At 46.4% G+C, this 15,113-nt stretch overlaps 1 protein-coding gene across 1 annotated transcript; it reads left to right on the top strand.

The window, feature by feature from the left end:
* The first annotated feature begins 944 nt into the window (after positions 1 to 944).
* Positions 945 to 14,457, top strand: Rgr (retinal G protein coupled receptor). Its single transcript, XM_006976683.4, has 7 exons — positions 945 to 1,062; positions 2,877 to 3,033; positions 3,931 to 4,052; positions 7,103 to 7,256; positions 9,024 to 9,141; positions 13,365 to 13,478; positions 13,937 to 14,457. Exons 1-7 carry the CDS (start codon positions 984 to 986, stop codon positions 14,057 to 14,059), a joined length of 867 nt encoding a protein of 288 aa, XP_006976745.2. The 5' UTR covers positions 945 to 983; the 3' UTR covers positions 14,060 to 14,457.
* The last annotated feature ends 656 nt before the right edge of the window (positions 14,458 to 15,113 follow it).

The following is a 15,113-nucleotide window of genomic DNA, read 5'->3' as shown; positions in this document are numbered from 1 at the left end:
GCTATTTTGCTAATAACCCTTTGGGACTTGGTTTCTCCATCTGAAATTAGTTGTGGCATAGTTTATTGCTTTCTGAAGTGGATTTCACTGTGAACCAGTATACAATTTGTACTAAGACCTTGTGTATAGAAGCCAAAGTACTTAGTGAGTACTGAGGCACTTTGAAAGAGTGCAAACCATCCTTCATCCTGATATATTTTATGCATGCATAGCTCAAAGTCTGGATGGGAAATAGGAAGTGAAGCCCCAGAGTCTAAATCCACAATGGATTCAACCATTCCCTAGCACTTAGCTGGGAAAGGGTATGGCGCACATATGCCCAAGTTGAAAAGATAATGACCCAATGGCTGCAGTGCAGAACATAGAGCCAGTAATGGCAGATTCGAAGCCAGAAGCTCAGCGTCTGGTCCCAGTCTACATTTGTTTTATGACAGCACATGACTTCAAAAGCCTTCCCCTTCCCCCTGCACATGCCTCTGGTTCCGTGAATGGGCATGCACACACACACACACACACACACACACACACACACACGCACACGCACACGCACACGCACATGCACATGTACACACAGCTTGTTGGCAACTGTGCACATAGAAGGGCTGGCTACTCTCCAATTCTCAGGGACAGCTGCAGCTCAAATCCTTTCTTCCACTTCCCTCCCTGGGTTATGCAACCCTTTCCCAATTCAGCTTTCAGTCACACACCATTTGGATCCTAGACCTTAATCCTGCCTAGTGGGCTGAAATGAACAAGGCAGGGCTCGCTCCAGCTTCACAAAGGCTGCACTGTCTTTCTACTGAATGGATTCCTTCTGTGTGAGCCAAGAGGGAGACTTAGAAGGGTGAGAAAAACCGAAGGTGTTCTAAGGCTACCGTAGTAATCCCCATGTGCCAGCAGGTGGGGTGGCCCTTTAAAAAGGAGGAGCCTGGCTTCAGAGAGCCAGGAAAGAGCTGGGCAGCTAACAAGAAGGGAGTCCAAGGATGGCAGCGCCCAGAGCCCTGCCTGCTGGCTTTGGGGAACTCGAGGTGCTGGCTGTGGGAACAGTGCTGCTGATGGAAGGTGAGCCAAGCAAGACCTTGGGCGGAGCAAGGGCCCAGTGGTTCCCAGAAGCCAGACCACAGCTGTGGAGTGGGCATATCATCTTGGCTGCCTCTCCTCTGTGTCTGGATCCAGGGCTTATTCTCTTCACAGCCCCCTCAGGATGTAGCATGTTGCATAGGAGCCAGGGAAAAAAGCCAGGCAGAGTCAAAGAGAGAGACACTTGGCAGAAGATACCTGCTCAGGAGGTAACTGGGCCAGGCCTAAACTTTTCATATCCCCCAAGCCAAGAGAAAATTTAATTCACTCCCCAGAAACTTTGCTAAGACTCTCATATAAGACCAGGCCCTCAGATGTCTCCAGAGACAGACAGCTCAGGCACCTGCTCTCTGTGGGATGATACCAAGTCATTTCAGCTTTCTGACCCTCAAAGTCTAATCATTATAATGTGTGTCTGCAGAGGCTAAGTTGAACCATTAGTATAAAGTCATGGTCTAAATAGACATCCAGAGAACTTAAGTTCATTATCCCCCTGCCACCTCTGCCTTAGTCTGCCACTACGTCCACCAGGTTTAGTCCTACAACCAAAGGTTTTTCTCCAACAGCAGCTACTTAGGTCCAAGAGACACCTGCCTCAAGCTAGAATCTCTAAGATCCCCAGTGGGCACAGAAATAGAATCCTTCCTGAAGCCAGGCTGATGAGGTACAGTCTTCATTCAAACCAGACCCCGAAGAGGAATCTGTACATTCTTTTACATGCTGAGGACTGACAATGGGGGGGGGGGGTGCCAGCCACTAGGACCGTCCTGAAGATACTGGACACCACTGAGCAGGCCCCACCTCCTGGGAACTTAGCCTGCTTTCTGGTCCTCTAATATGCTGGGAAATTTTACTTTACATCTTTACATATGCTTCTCTCTCTGGAATCCTTTCCCATGCACTAACCTCCACAATTTTAAAGGAAAAGCTTTCCCTCTCCATCATCCCCACCCCCTTTCTAGTGAGAGCAAGTTATAACTAAGGATGTAACCCAGGGCCTTCTACAAGCTAGGTAAGATCTCTACCACTGCATTATATCCCTAGTCCGTTTTTTACTTTTTAGTTTTGAGATAGGGTTATATAGGCTGACATTAGACTTGTGATTCTCCTGCCTCTGCTTCTTAAGTATCTTGCCGAGCTCTCTTGCTCTTTTGAAACAAGAAGCCAAGGGTAAGAAAGTTCAAGGAACAGCAAGAGTGTGACCAAGCTGAAATCGAGGGTCAGGCCTCTGCTGCTAGAGACCCTTCCTGCAGCTTGCTGCCTGGAGTCCTGGTCACTCTGTGCTCTAAGTTGGATCCTCTTCTCCAGGTCCCTCCCTGACATTGCCCCCCAGCCCTTGAAGAAGGCGTTTTGAAATCTGAAAGACTTGAGACTGTCCCTAGCTCTGCCCCTTCCCATGTGCACTTACAGTGCATGCTCGCTATCTGGCATCTCTGAGCCATGGAGAGAAGATTGAAGGAAAGGATGCATGCAACAGGCTCTCCAGGGTGCCTGGGCCCCCCACTCGTCCAGCACTGGTCAGTGACCAATTATCACAGCATGAGCCACACTGGCCTGTGCGGTCTTCTCGTACATCTTCCTGTTAGATTGTCAGTAGGCAGTGAACAGGGAGAACCATGGATTTAGTGCCTGGGGTCATCCCACCAGAGTAGCATTTGAAACGCTGTGCTGAGGGGTTGCTGAGGTGGAATGTGTGAGGTTACTGAAACTCCATCAGCCCCAGACCCTGCTTCTGATACCCACGCGGGCCTCACCTCGATAGCAGCCTCGATACCAGCCCTCATCCTTCCTTCCAGCGCTCTCTGGCCTCAGCCTCAATGGCCTGACCATCTTCTCTTTCTGCAAGACTCCAGATCTGCGGACTCCCAGCAACCTGCTGGTACTGAGCCTAGCCCTGGCCGACAGTGGGATCAGCCTGAATGCCCTTGTTGCAGCTGTATCCAGCCTCCTCCGGTACCAGCCCCTTCCCCTTCCACAGGCTCTGGGGACTTGCTTGGAACATCACCGGCAAGCAGACCAGAGTCTTTCTTTCTACCTATAGAAAACTGTCACAAGGTCAGAGGTTAGGCAGGCTGAATCAAGTTAAACTCAAATTCCTGATTATTTATGAAGATATAGCCAATGTCTAGAATGAAGGGGTTGCTCAGACCTGATCAGAGACAGTGGGCTGGAGGGATTCAGAACCTGAGCCCTGTATTCATGTGGTCTAGCCTTGAGTCCTTGCTCCATCATTTCCAGTCCTGGGATACTTCTTCAATTACGTATTACAACCTAATTCATGTTTTGTTAGATGTACTGGTTTAATTATTTACAAATTATGAACTAATACTTTCTGGTAGGCCCTAAAGAAGTGTTTGGTAAAGCAAACATGATTTAGACCACACTTTAATACCTTATGTGCAAACCAGGGTCTTGGCATGTGGCCTGCAAAGATGTCTTTGGAGCCTGATTCAAAAAGAATTCCTCCTCTTTGAAGGAGGATGAATAAGAGCTTCTTCCTCTGCTTTGCCATGGGAATGAGAGTCTAGCTATTTGGGGGTTTACCTCTGGCTTTGTCTTCATCTGTTGTGGTACCCTGGATAAGTAATTTTTTTCTCTTGGCCTCCATTTACCCACCTGTGATGGAGACATATGGTCTCCATCTGAATGCAGAAAGACACTTTGGCCCATGGTGGTTCATTGGCCCACTTACCTAAACCCCAAGGCCCCAGTTGCATCATGGGAAGACACTGATAATAAGGTCCTCCTTGCAGGAGCAGGGATAACATCCAGGGACTCTCCAGGTTCCCCCCGGGCAGGTGTGGGGAGAAGGCTGGAGGGAAGGGTCACTCTGCTCATTGTTTCCCACAGGCGCTGGCCATATGGTTCAGAGGGCTGCCAGGCTCATGGTTTCCAGGGGTTTGCAACGGCACTGGCCAGCATCTGTGGTAGTGCAGCTATCGCCTGGGGCCGCTACCACCACTACTGCACCCGTATGTGTCTGGGCCCCCTGACTGTAGGGTCACTGCAGATTGTAGGAGGATAGAAGATATGGCGGGGTGGTCAGTATTCATTTCAGTTCAGTGTTTTCCAAACAAGAGTGTGGGTGGAAAGGAGGTACATGCACACAACTTGCAGCCATTCATTTCCGAAAAAGAGGGAGAGGGAGGGTGGACAAGCCTGCTTTGAGACGTATGTTAGAAAGACTGAGGCTGCCCTTGCTACAGCCTTGGTGACTCAAGGCTTTGAGCCTTAGTTTTCTTCTCTGCAAGATCTCAGAGATTCATTTTGAAAATCAGATAAGATCATGGACATAGAAAATGTCCTGGCAGTCAGATAAAATTGGAGGACAGAAGGAGGGTGAACATGTGTGTGTGTGTGCCCGGCCACCTTGCCATTTCCTGGGTCCATGACAGAGCCACACAAAGATGAATCCAGGTCTAGATTCCCCAAGGCTCACTGTGAGATTGTGTTATCAGTGTGCCACCTGCTCTGTGGTTGCCTGTCATTTTTTGTTTGTTTTGTTTTGTTTTGAGGCAGGGTCTCTGGTAACTCAGACTGGCTTCCCACTCCCCATGAGTACTGAGATTACAGCTGCGCACTTCCATGCCTGGCTCACGCAATGCTAGAATCAACCTAGTGGCTCCTGCGTGCCAGATAAGCACTGCACTAATGAGCTGTGTCCCTAACCCTTGCTTGTTATTTTTTTCCCAACAAGTGAGTTACTTTTAAAAATGTCAAACTTTTCTTCTAGTTTTATGAGTTTTGTTTTATTTCCTTAGTTTTGTTTTCTGACAGTCTCATGCAGCTCAGGCTGGTGGTCTTGCTCTCCATATGAAGGCAGGGTGACTTGGAAATCCTGGTCCTCCAGTCTCCATTTCCCAACAACTAGGTATTACAAGTGTGATTACTATGCCCTGCCCACTTCTCTTTAGAACTTAGTTTAGGATCTGGTTAGATAGCTCAATTGGTAGGGTCCTTACTTAACATCTACAGGCCTTGGATCTAGCAAAAACGCAACAAATTCCTGGCATGGTGGTGCACGTCTATAATACTGACACTGGGGGGTAGAGGCAGGAGGATCAGGAGTTCAAGGTCATTTTCAGCTACTTAGTGAATTAAAGGCCAACCTGAGTTACACAAGTCATTGTCTAAAAACAACAAAGAAAAATCCATAATTTTTATTCTTCTTAATGTCTTTTCTAAATGATAACCAATATACGTTAAAACACACAGCATTATCATTACCAGCGAGAGGCATATAAACATACTTTGAGGAACTGTGTTTAACTGACCTAGACAGAAAACCTCCAGTGTGTAGCCTAAAAAACAGAGGCCTACAGAAGGTAAGCAAGTAGCCCTGTGTGCCCAGGAAATAGAGTTAGTTAGGGCTGGCATTGAGTATGACCAGGATGTCTCCAGAGGTGGCTGTTCCCCTTCTCAACTGAGTCCAAGTCTTGTGTGGTGGATTTTCTCAGCATGAAGGCTCCTGTTGGGTCCATGACCACCACAGCCTAATATTCAGGCATCAGGAGCCCCTCTCTCAGTGAAAAACTGCCTTGTTTTTTATTCCGAGTGATGATAGGTTAGCCTCTCCTGTCAACATGACCCTGAGGCCGCCACTTTACTGCTTTACTGCCTGTTCCAAATATCCCCAGGATCATCACAACACACACACACACACACACACACACACACACACACACACACACACACAAAACACGGGGGAGGGGGGGAGAGATGTCTCTGTAATTGACCTCCAGTCCCACCAGGCCTTCACATCAGATCCCTTCCTGCCTTGGAGGGTGCAGCAGAGCAGCATGAAGATAGGGACTAGAGAGGAGGAAGGCCAGGCTCATCTGCTCCATTCCTGGGTGACAGTGAACACTTTATCTTGGAAACCTTTTTCATGCAAAAAGGCTTTTGCCACATGTGGGTCAAGCAGTGGGCCATGCTCTCTGTTGGAGTAGAGAGTGCCTTAGTGGGCCTGGGCCACTATGACAAAACATCAAAGGGCAGATGGCTTCAACAATAGAACGTCATTTCTCTCAAGTCTGAGATCAGTGTGCCAGCACGTCCAGTCTTGCTTAATGCAGTTCCTGTATGCAGATGTTCACCAAACTACTTCTCCACAAGGTCATTGCTCTCATGTCTCTCCCTATACCAATATGAGAGTTGTGCACACGGTGCAGCCTAGAAAAATCCATACTAAAAGAGCACTAAACTCACCAGGGACTACCCCTTCATGACTAATGCCCTCCCAAAGTCCTGCCTTCAAATGCCGTCACACTGGAAATGGAGACCTTCAGCACCTGAATTTGAGGACACAACCTATCTTTAGCAGGGAAGCACATTCAAGCAAAGTCCATCTGAGGTGATGTCAAGAGAGGCTAGGTGTGGGGTGAGGGAGGTTATAGGCCTGTTATTCTTTGCTGGTTCAAGCCTATCTTGAGCCCTGTCTTCTGTCATGGGATCAAAAGGGATCAACAAGTAATCCACAGACAGATGAGGATAGCTGGGACAGATGTGCTGAAGTCAGGTCGGTAATGAGGCTACAGAAGACTAGGAGCAAGACCACAGCTGTATTACACCACACCCTAAGAGACCGTCAGGACAATGGTTTTTGCCAGTAGTACTGAGATAGGACCTAGGGCCCCGAGCTTTTGTAGAGCATTGTGGAGCAGACACCTTGCCTCTCAGCAAGTACCCTGCCTTTACCCGAACTACTGTGTATGTCTCTTCCTTAACCTTGGCTTTGGGAGACACATCTGTCTCTTGTTTCCACTCTTTCTCCTCCTCTCTGTTCTCTGAAGATGATTTAGGATATTTGAGGAGACCATCACTACCCATGATCTCTTTTGTTCATCATAGTCCTCAAAGGGAGAGAGCTTCTTGCTCAAAATAGAGAAAACTGAGGCTCAAAGATACCCATGCTATTACTATTGGACTAGGGATCTGGGGATGCTCTGAAGCTACAAAGACTATTCTTTTCCATGTAGTCAACCTATCTCTTTACAAACTATCTTTCCTCTATCTCATGCAGGTAGACAGTTGGCATGGAACACGGCCATCCCCCTGGTGATGTTTGTGTGGCTATCATCTGCCTTCTGGGCATCCCTGCCCCTGATGGGCTGGGGCCACTATGACTATGAGCCTTTGGGGACATGCTGTACATTGGACTATTCTAGACGTGACAGGTGAGATGAAAGTTGCAGTTTTGAGGCTCCCTTCCACAGGGATCTTGACTTTAAGCTTCTGTGAGAAGGATGTTCCAGATGAAAACCCAACTGGAACAATGTCAGTGTTTGGGAAAATCCAAAGGATGATTATACAGTGGGTTGTTGGCCTGCGTTGATCATAACTATCACAGAGCCCTACTACTCTTTGGCCCTCTTCAGCACATGGAGTTATCTTGGCTCAGTATGCATTGATTTTGGGAGGCACACATGCCCTTAGATCAACATATCCAAATCATGTAAGGGCTTTGCATTGGTAGGGACTTCCCAGCATGGAGACATGTTCTCCATCTTCTCTCAGCACCTACTGTGGGCCAATCCCTGATAAGATGGGGCTGAATGCATGCAGTCTCTACAACCATGGAATTTTCTTCTACTACCACACTATCTGTGTGGCTCCAGGGAGAAAGAGCTTAGAAAATCCATCAGGGATCAATTTGGGGACTGGTCACATGGCTTCTAGCACCATGCCTCCCATCTCTTCCACTTCTTGTTTCTGGCACAGTCACACTGCATTCACGTTTTACAGACATTGCAGACTCCTGAAGTATTTACACCTGATAATAGGCTTCTCAGGTGAAAGTGACCTGTGAGCTTGGATGGTCCCAATGTCCCTCAGAACATCACCTAACAAGGATTCTTCATACTTCCCACTAGTGAATGTATCTCTTGAGAAGCCTCCCCTTCATGAAGTCAGGATCTGTATCCTGGTGATTTTTACTTGTTTCTGTTCATCCTCCCATCTCCTCAAGGTCCTCTGTGGTCCCTTTAATGACTCTGCCATTGTTAATTTTTTGAGACATTAGCACAGGATGTCCTGAAATTCACGCTAGAGCCCAGGCTGGCAGTGAGCTGTGGCACGCCTTCTGCCTTGGCCTCCCAAGTATGAGCCACCACACCCAGCCCCTTTTATTGACTTTTTTTTTTTTTTGGTTTTGGTTTTTCGAGACAGGGTTTCTCTGCATAGCTTTGCGCCTTTCCTGGAGCTCACTTGGTAGCCCAGGCTGGCCTCGAACTCACAGAGATCCGCCTGACTCTGCCTCCCGAGTGCTGGGATTAAAGGCATGCGCCACCACCGCCCGGCTTGACTTCTTTTTTTAAAGATGTATTTATTTATTATGTATACAGTATTCTGCTTGCATGTATGCCTGTTAAGTCAGAAGAGAGTACCAGATCTCATTACAGGTGGTTGTGAGCCACCATGTGGTTGCTGGGAATTGAACTCAGGACCTCTGGAAGAGCAGCCAGTGCTCCTAACTTCTGAGCCATCTCTCCAGCCCCCTTTATTGATTTCTTAAAGAGATGGTATCCAGTCTCTGTCATCCATAGGTTATTTTCAAATCCTTAGGCAATGCAAGAGATTTCCTTGGATAGTCTTTCCTCTTGGCCTACGAATACCTCCAGGATTTAGTGAACATATTTTCCAAATTGAAGAATCCCATCTATCCTCAGCTAACAAACAAGACAGCAAGGCTGAGCATTTGAGCTTGAAGAAATCCTTTTTTCATCTTAGCTCCTGGTTCCCAAAAGCAAACTTCAGGAAGACCTACAGCTCCTGACTACTGAGGAGAGTTCAGCTGGGTACAGGAGCAGCTACTCTGAGTGCCTGTCTAAGATGGGATGACACCTCTCACTGTCCAGCACAGATGTCAGTGGACCTGGGCTGCTGGTATCCTGGGCTGCTGGCATCCTGGAGTTGACCTCTGTTTCTCTACCCTCTACCCATAGAAACATCATCAGTTTCCTCTTCATCATGGCCTTTTTCAACTTTGTTGTACCCCTCTTCATCACACTCACTTCATACCAGCTCATGGAACACAAATTCTCCAGGAGTGGTCATCTGCAGGTAAGAAGCCAGCTCCTGAAGCAGCAGGAGTCTCTTGATCTCTCAGAGACTCTGGAAACATGCATGACACAGCAGAAATCTGTGTTTTCTGTGTTTGCAAAAATACTGAGAAAAACCAGCTTGCACAGGGAATATGTTGTTAGGGCTAGAAAACACCCTCCCGTTGCTCAGATTTCCAGAGCCTAGGCAGCAAAGGCCAGAACAAGACAGATTCACCCAGGCCTTGCAACCCTGAGATCCAGGCTCCTACATTACATCATGCATGCTGTTACACTCCAGTCTCCCTAGGGATTTGAGGCTTGGCACTAAATTGCAGAACTCTTCAAATGCTGCTTTTTAAATTGCTTTGAGATGTTTAATTTAATCACAGTCACAGGCTATTACCCACCACATAAAATCACACCTGCAAGCACATTTGTCCAAGAAAAATGATGCTTTGAAATAAGACCTCCTGGCCATTTCAGAATTTCTATATTAAAATTCCCTTGCCAGAGATTTTCATTTGACTCTGCTACCTACAAAAAATTAACAGATGAGTCACAACAAGCAACAAAGATTGTTTTTAATGAAAGCAAATATTGATATTATAGACGTTATATGTATTTTCACTTTATCTTTGTGAATCTTTTCTGATGAATGAAAGTTTTATGACTCCCATGTCACAGACTGGGCTGAGGCACAGACTCACCAAATGCCACACATTTAGTAATAGCAGAGATGGATCAAAACCCAGACCTGGAACTCTTCAACAAATTTCAGCGCATAAAAATATTCTTTTTATTGAGACAATCTGCCACTTAAATTTATTACTATGAATTAGAAAACAACGTTATAAGTTACTTTCATCTGTGAATCTAGCTAAAAGGTTGAGGGCTGCACTGGGACAATAATCTTGTATCTGCTGTGGAATGATGCTTTTGTATACTGGTTTAATAAAACACTGATTGGCCAGTAGCCAGGCAGAAAGTATAGGTGGGATAAGTAGACAAGGAGAATTCTGGGAAGAGGAGGGCTGAGTCAGGAGACACCAGTCCGCCGTTCAGGGAGCAGCATGTAATGGCACACAGGTAAAGCCATGGAACACATGGTGACATATAGATGAACAGAAATGGGCTGAGTTTAAGGGTAAGAGCTAATCAGTAGTCAGCCTGAGCTAATGGCCAAGCACTTTTAATTAATATAAGCCTGTGTGTATTTACTTGGGTCTGAGCGGCTGTGGACCAGGCGGGACACAGGAAAACTTCCAGCTACATGTATCCTATTTTGGAGGCTAGAGCATCACCTCCTAGGTTCTCTTCCACATTGATCACCTCAATATTAGAAAAATATTTTTTATTAATTCTTTGAGTATTTCATACAATGTAGTTTTATCATTGTTGTGCCCAGATCGTAACCCCCAGAGAGACCACCAAGGACGAGCATACCAGAAAGCAAGATATATCTGTTACAAGTCATGACAGGGAACTCAACTCAAGCCATCTCAAGTGAGGCAGAGAAGAGTTACTCTTTCTTGGGGAAGTTAGTTTTTATAGGCAAAACCCATAAAATTTCTTAGAGGGGAGGGGGTTAGTACGGGTCCATCCTTGATTGGTCCAGTTTTTCCCGGGCCTGGACTTTATCTTATTCTAGCTTGTCTGTTTGCCCTGTCAGGAGTTTTACAACTCCTCTCCAGGGTCTGGTCATGTTATCTCCAGAGAGGGGCATCTCGTGGTTAATTGGTTACCATCAGACATCCTGACTCTGTTCTTTTGTTCCTGGGGCTGGCGCCATCATTTCTGGGGACTTGAAACTGGCCTGGGTCTGTCTATATTGAGATATCTTTGTCTAAGACCCCCTTTTTGAGATAATAGAGTGAGTGTCTTGTTGTGCCTAGATCACGTCCCCAAAGCCACCACTAGAGACTTTAGGTACAGAATGCAAAAGTAAGGTGTTTTCTAAGTTTACAAGCCTCCAGGGAGGCTCTTCCAAATCTCTCACTCACAGCAGGGAGGTTGGAAGGAGTGCTCCCCTTTCTTTGTGAAGCTAGTTCAGGCACAGACCATATAATTTATTTTAACCCGCCTCCCTTTTTAGTCTTTTGGTCGAATATCCTGACTGTGTTTTCTAAAGTCCCTGTAGCAGATACAGCCACCTGGGGAAAAGGGGTCTAAGTTCTTATCTACACTTAGGAACCCTGGTTTAAGCTTCTCTTTGTCTGTAGGGGATAGAGTGGGGGGTTTTACTGAGGTATCACAATCATATTCAACCCCTACTCCTCCCCATAACTCCTTTCAGGTCCACCCCTACTTCTTGAATCCCCAGCTTTATGTCCTCTTTTTTAATAACTTAATTCACCAGCCCCAATGTGTGCTACCCATATATTCACACACACAATACCATCTACTGGAGAACGGTCAGCTGTAGCTAGAGTTTTCCGGCCTTGCCCACAGTCAGGACAAATCTTTGTCACCCGCCAGTCCCACAGCCGCTCAGACCCAACCAAGTAAACACAGAGACTTATATTGCTTACACACTGTATGGCCGTGGCAGGCTTCTTGCTAACTGTTCTTATAGCTTAAATTAATCCATTTCCATAAATCTATACCTTGCCACATGGCTGGTGGCTTACCAGTGTCTTCACATGCTGCTGGTCATGGTGGCATCTGGCAGTGTCTCTCTGCCTCAGCCTTCCACTTCCCAGAATTCTCCTCTCTCCTTGTCCCACCTACTTCCTGCCTGGCCACTGGCCAATCAGTGTTTTATTTGACAGACAGACCATCCCACAGCAGTCAGCTAACACAAGTCCACACCCTTCAAAGCCCTCAACTGCTCATAGCTTCTTAGAGGTGGAGCTCATGGACACTCCCACTCCATGAGCCTGAACTTTAACAATTTGTACCCCATCTTCCAGAATAATAGTTGTAGTTTCACCCCTGGGGCCTACGAGCTCCTCAACAATGGGTTTTTGGCTGGATTTACAGTACGATGCATGTTTTTCTTCCTGTACAATGGGCCTTAAATCCTATCAGAAAGTGATTGGTTACCCCTGTAACTTTTGTGCCATTATTACACCCATGGACATATCTTACCATGCCAGTCATTATTGTAATTCACAAGGTTCACAGCTGGGTAAGACTGTTAATGACTTTTGTCCCCACCTGCCTGCATAGCACCTTCCAGTACTATGAAAATTAGTCATCATGGAGCAGTGTCATAGCATCAGCAGTGATATCCCTGTGTGCTATGACCAACATGTATGGCATCTTCATCAATAGAGTACTGCTATCAAGTTCTTGTGGGCAACTAAGAACAATGGCAATAGCTTGTATTGTTTGGGGAATCTCCAGAATTCCTATGACCAACTCAAGGGGATATCTCATACCTGGAACTGTGTTTTTCATTTAGCAAGCTATGGCCTCTGGGAGGAGCATAGCCCTATGTTGATTAAAGTCTCTTATCTGAATGAAGTTTAAAAACAGTAGATTTCCATTTGGCTTGTTCAAACATCTTTAGTGTTAGCTACCTCACCCCCACCCCCCCAGCTATACTCACAAACCTCTCCCCACCTTTCTCCCTCCCCATTTTTCTCCCCTTTTATTCATATCATCGATGCACTATTATACCCTCTCTCTTAGATCTTCCTCCTTACCTCATCAATGTCCTTTTCCAGTTTCCTATATTCTATAGGTACTCCAAATTCAACACATAAATATAAAATATAAAGATTTGATGCTAAGATCCACATATCAGTGAATCACATGTGTGATGCTTGTCTTTCTAGGTCTGGGTCTCACTCAGTATGTTTTCCAGTTCCACTCCATGGTTATACTGATATTGTGAAAAATTTTGAGCCTAGACATGATGATCTCATGAAGTGACTGAGGCTACTGATAGTGAGTTCATTCTAGGCCTGAGGAGAGCTCAGCCCTGGGTACCCTACGTCAAAGATTCCTCCTAAAGAAAAAAGACCTGGAAGGAAGCTCATTATCCACCCCCCCAGGCCCTACCTCCAGGCAACCCAGCTTTACCTTACCATTTTATAGACAAAGCAACTGAAGTCGGGTAAGTTTAAATAACAGGCTTAAGGCAACACAGCCTTTCAAAGAGCAAAGAGCTCACATGATGCTGAGATCTTCTGCTGGTTCCACCTCTTCCTAGAGCCCAGTCTGTGCTAGCACCCCTGCTTCTGCATGGCTATGGCCACCTGGAGTGACCAGATGTTTCTTCTGATGTTTTCTTCCTAGGTGAACACCACTCTGCCAGGCAGGATGCTGCTGCTGGGCTGGGGCCCCTACGCCCTCCTGTACCTATATGCAGCCATCGCAGATGTGACCTTCATCTCTCCCAAACTACAGATGGTACAGACCCTTCCAAAGCCCATCTTCACATCTGTCTGTCTTGCTGTATTATGCCTTCTGACTTTCTGCTAACTCACTCACTTGTTCTCTCTTTCTTTCTCCTCCCTCTTTCTTCCTTTAAATATTCACAAAGTGTGGAAAATGTTTTTGTTCCATACACCTCCACCTCTTGGACCATACTGAGATGACAGAGAAAGCTATAGTGAGCATGTGCTCTAGGGCTAGGAGCTGTGATTGACATTCAGGTTGGGAACAGGTGTGTTGGCCTTGGGTAGGATGTGGTAGGGAGTTCTGCAACATTCTCTGTACTATAGACATCCACCAGAAAAGGCTCAGAGGCTGAAAAATCAAGCTGAGGACAAATGATTGGCAGTTGTAAGGGGGATGAGTTATGAAGTGGGACTGGGAGAGAAGTAGAGGCTTCAAAGCATCTTTCATGGGCTTTTCCAACACAACAGGTACCCGCCCTCATTGCCAAAACCATGCCCACAATCAACGCCATCAACTATGCCTTGCACAGCGAGATGGTCTATAGAGGAATCTGGCAGTGTCTATCTCCACAGAAGAGCAAGCAGAACTGAACCCAGTGAGATTCTTCAAGGGGCTGATCACAATCAAGCCTACCTCTGCAAGTCTGGACTGAGCCCCTGGCCAGGAAGATGCCCTAGCACACTTCCCAACAGTCCCAAGTCCAACATTAGGCTGGACCCAGATACAGGGTTCTATGGAAGGAGTACTGGTCACAGCCCTCTACACATAGACTAAGAGGCCCTGGAAAAGTAACTCCCTCCAACCTCAGTTATCGGAACCCCAGAGTAAAGATGCCATTATGAATCAACGAGGATGCTGTAAGGTTGAACAAGCTAACATATGCTCACCAAGCACATAAAATTTTTACTGAAATGAGCTACTGATTTGGATCTTGGCTGTGTGCTATATGAACCAAGTCTTACAATAAAAGGAGACAAAGCCCTAGGAATGGTTTTTGGGAACTCATCTGAGTTTGCCAATTTTCAAATAGCACTTACTAAGTTGTAATGGCATCAGTGACTTATTCTGCCCCTTGTTCCATGTCCCCTATGGTGAGATAAGATGACAGCAATGATGAGTTGACCATACAGATTGAAGCAGAACACGCAGGTTATGGACTCCCTGAGTCAGCCACCAGCACCAGCATTCAAAATGAGCCCTTGGTTATATGAGATTTGGATTAAAGATGGCTTTCAAATGGTTTGGAACTCATTGCCAATATTTAAAAAATTAAAGCAATTATTTAACCATCCAGATGTCAGGAGATGTGGACCCACAGCTCTGTCTTCCTCTCCACAGTGACAGTTTGCAGAGCTCAGTGTGACTCTGCCCTTTGCCCAGAACACATATGGTCCTGTTCCGGCTCATATGTTCCCTGCAGAGCTCAGGTGCCTCTGGGTTTGTGACACTGATGAAGGGGCCCCCAGTCACCTTTGGATGTACACCTATACCTTCCATAGAGTCAGCGATTCAGAATCAAGATATAATAGGTGCATAGTCCTGTGTGAGACCTGCTGTCCTAGAGGAAAGTAAAGCAGATTGACAGGGTGATGGAGGCCATACTGGAAGTCTAATGGCGCAGGCACTGTGAGAGACAGAAAGCAC

Source organism: Peromyscus maniculatus, chromosome 9, assembly GCF_049852395.1.
Source record: "Peromyscus maniculatus bairdii isolate BWxNUB_F1_BW_parent chromosome 9, HU_Pman_BW_mat_3.1, whole genome shotgun sequence".
Lineage (NCBI taxonomy): Eukaryota > Metazoa > Chordata > Mammalia > Rodentia > Cricetidae > Peromyscus > Peromyscus maniculatus.
The sequence above is the reverse complement of the archived record's forward strand: the minus strand, read 5'-3'. Positions and strand labels throughout refer to the sequence as shown.

Excerpts from the sequence above, each read along its gene's own strand:
- Rgr (XM_006976683.4), top strand. The coding sequence starts at position 984 with ATGGCAGCGCCCAGAGCCCTGCCTGCTGGCTTTGGGGAACTCGAGGTG. Across the intron at positions 3,034-3,930 it reads GCTGTATCCAGCCTCCTCCG|GCGCTGGCCATATGGTTCAG; the intron begins GTACCAGCCCCT and ends TGTTTCCCACAG. Across the intron at positions 13,479-13,936 it reads TCTCTCCCAAACTACAGATG|GTACCCGCCCTCATTGCCAA; the intron begins GTACAGACCCTT and ends CCAACACAACAG.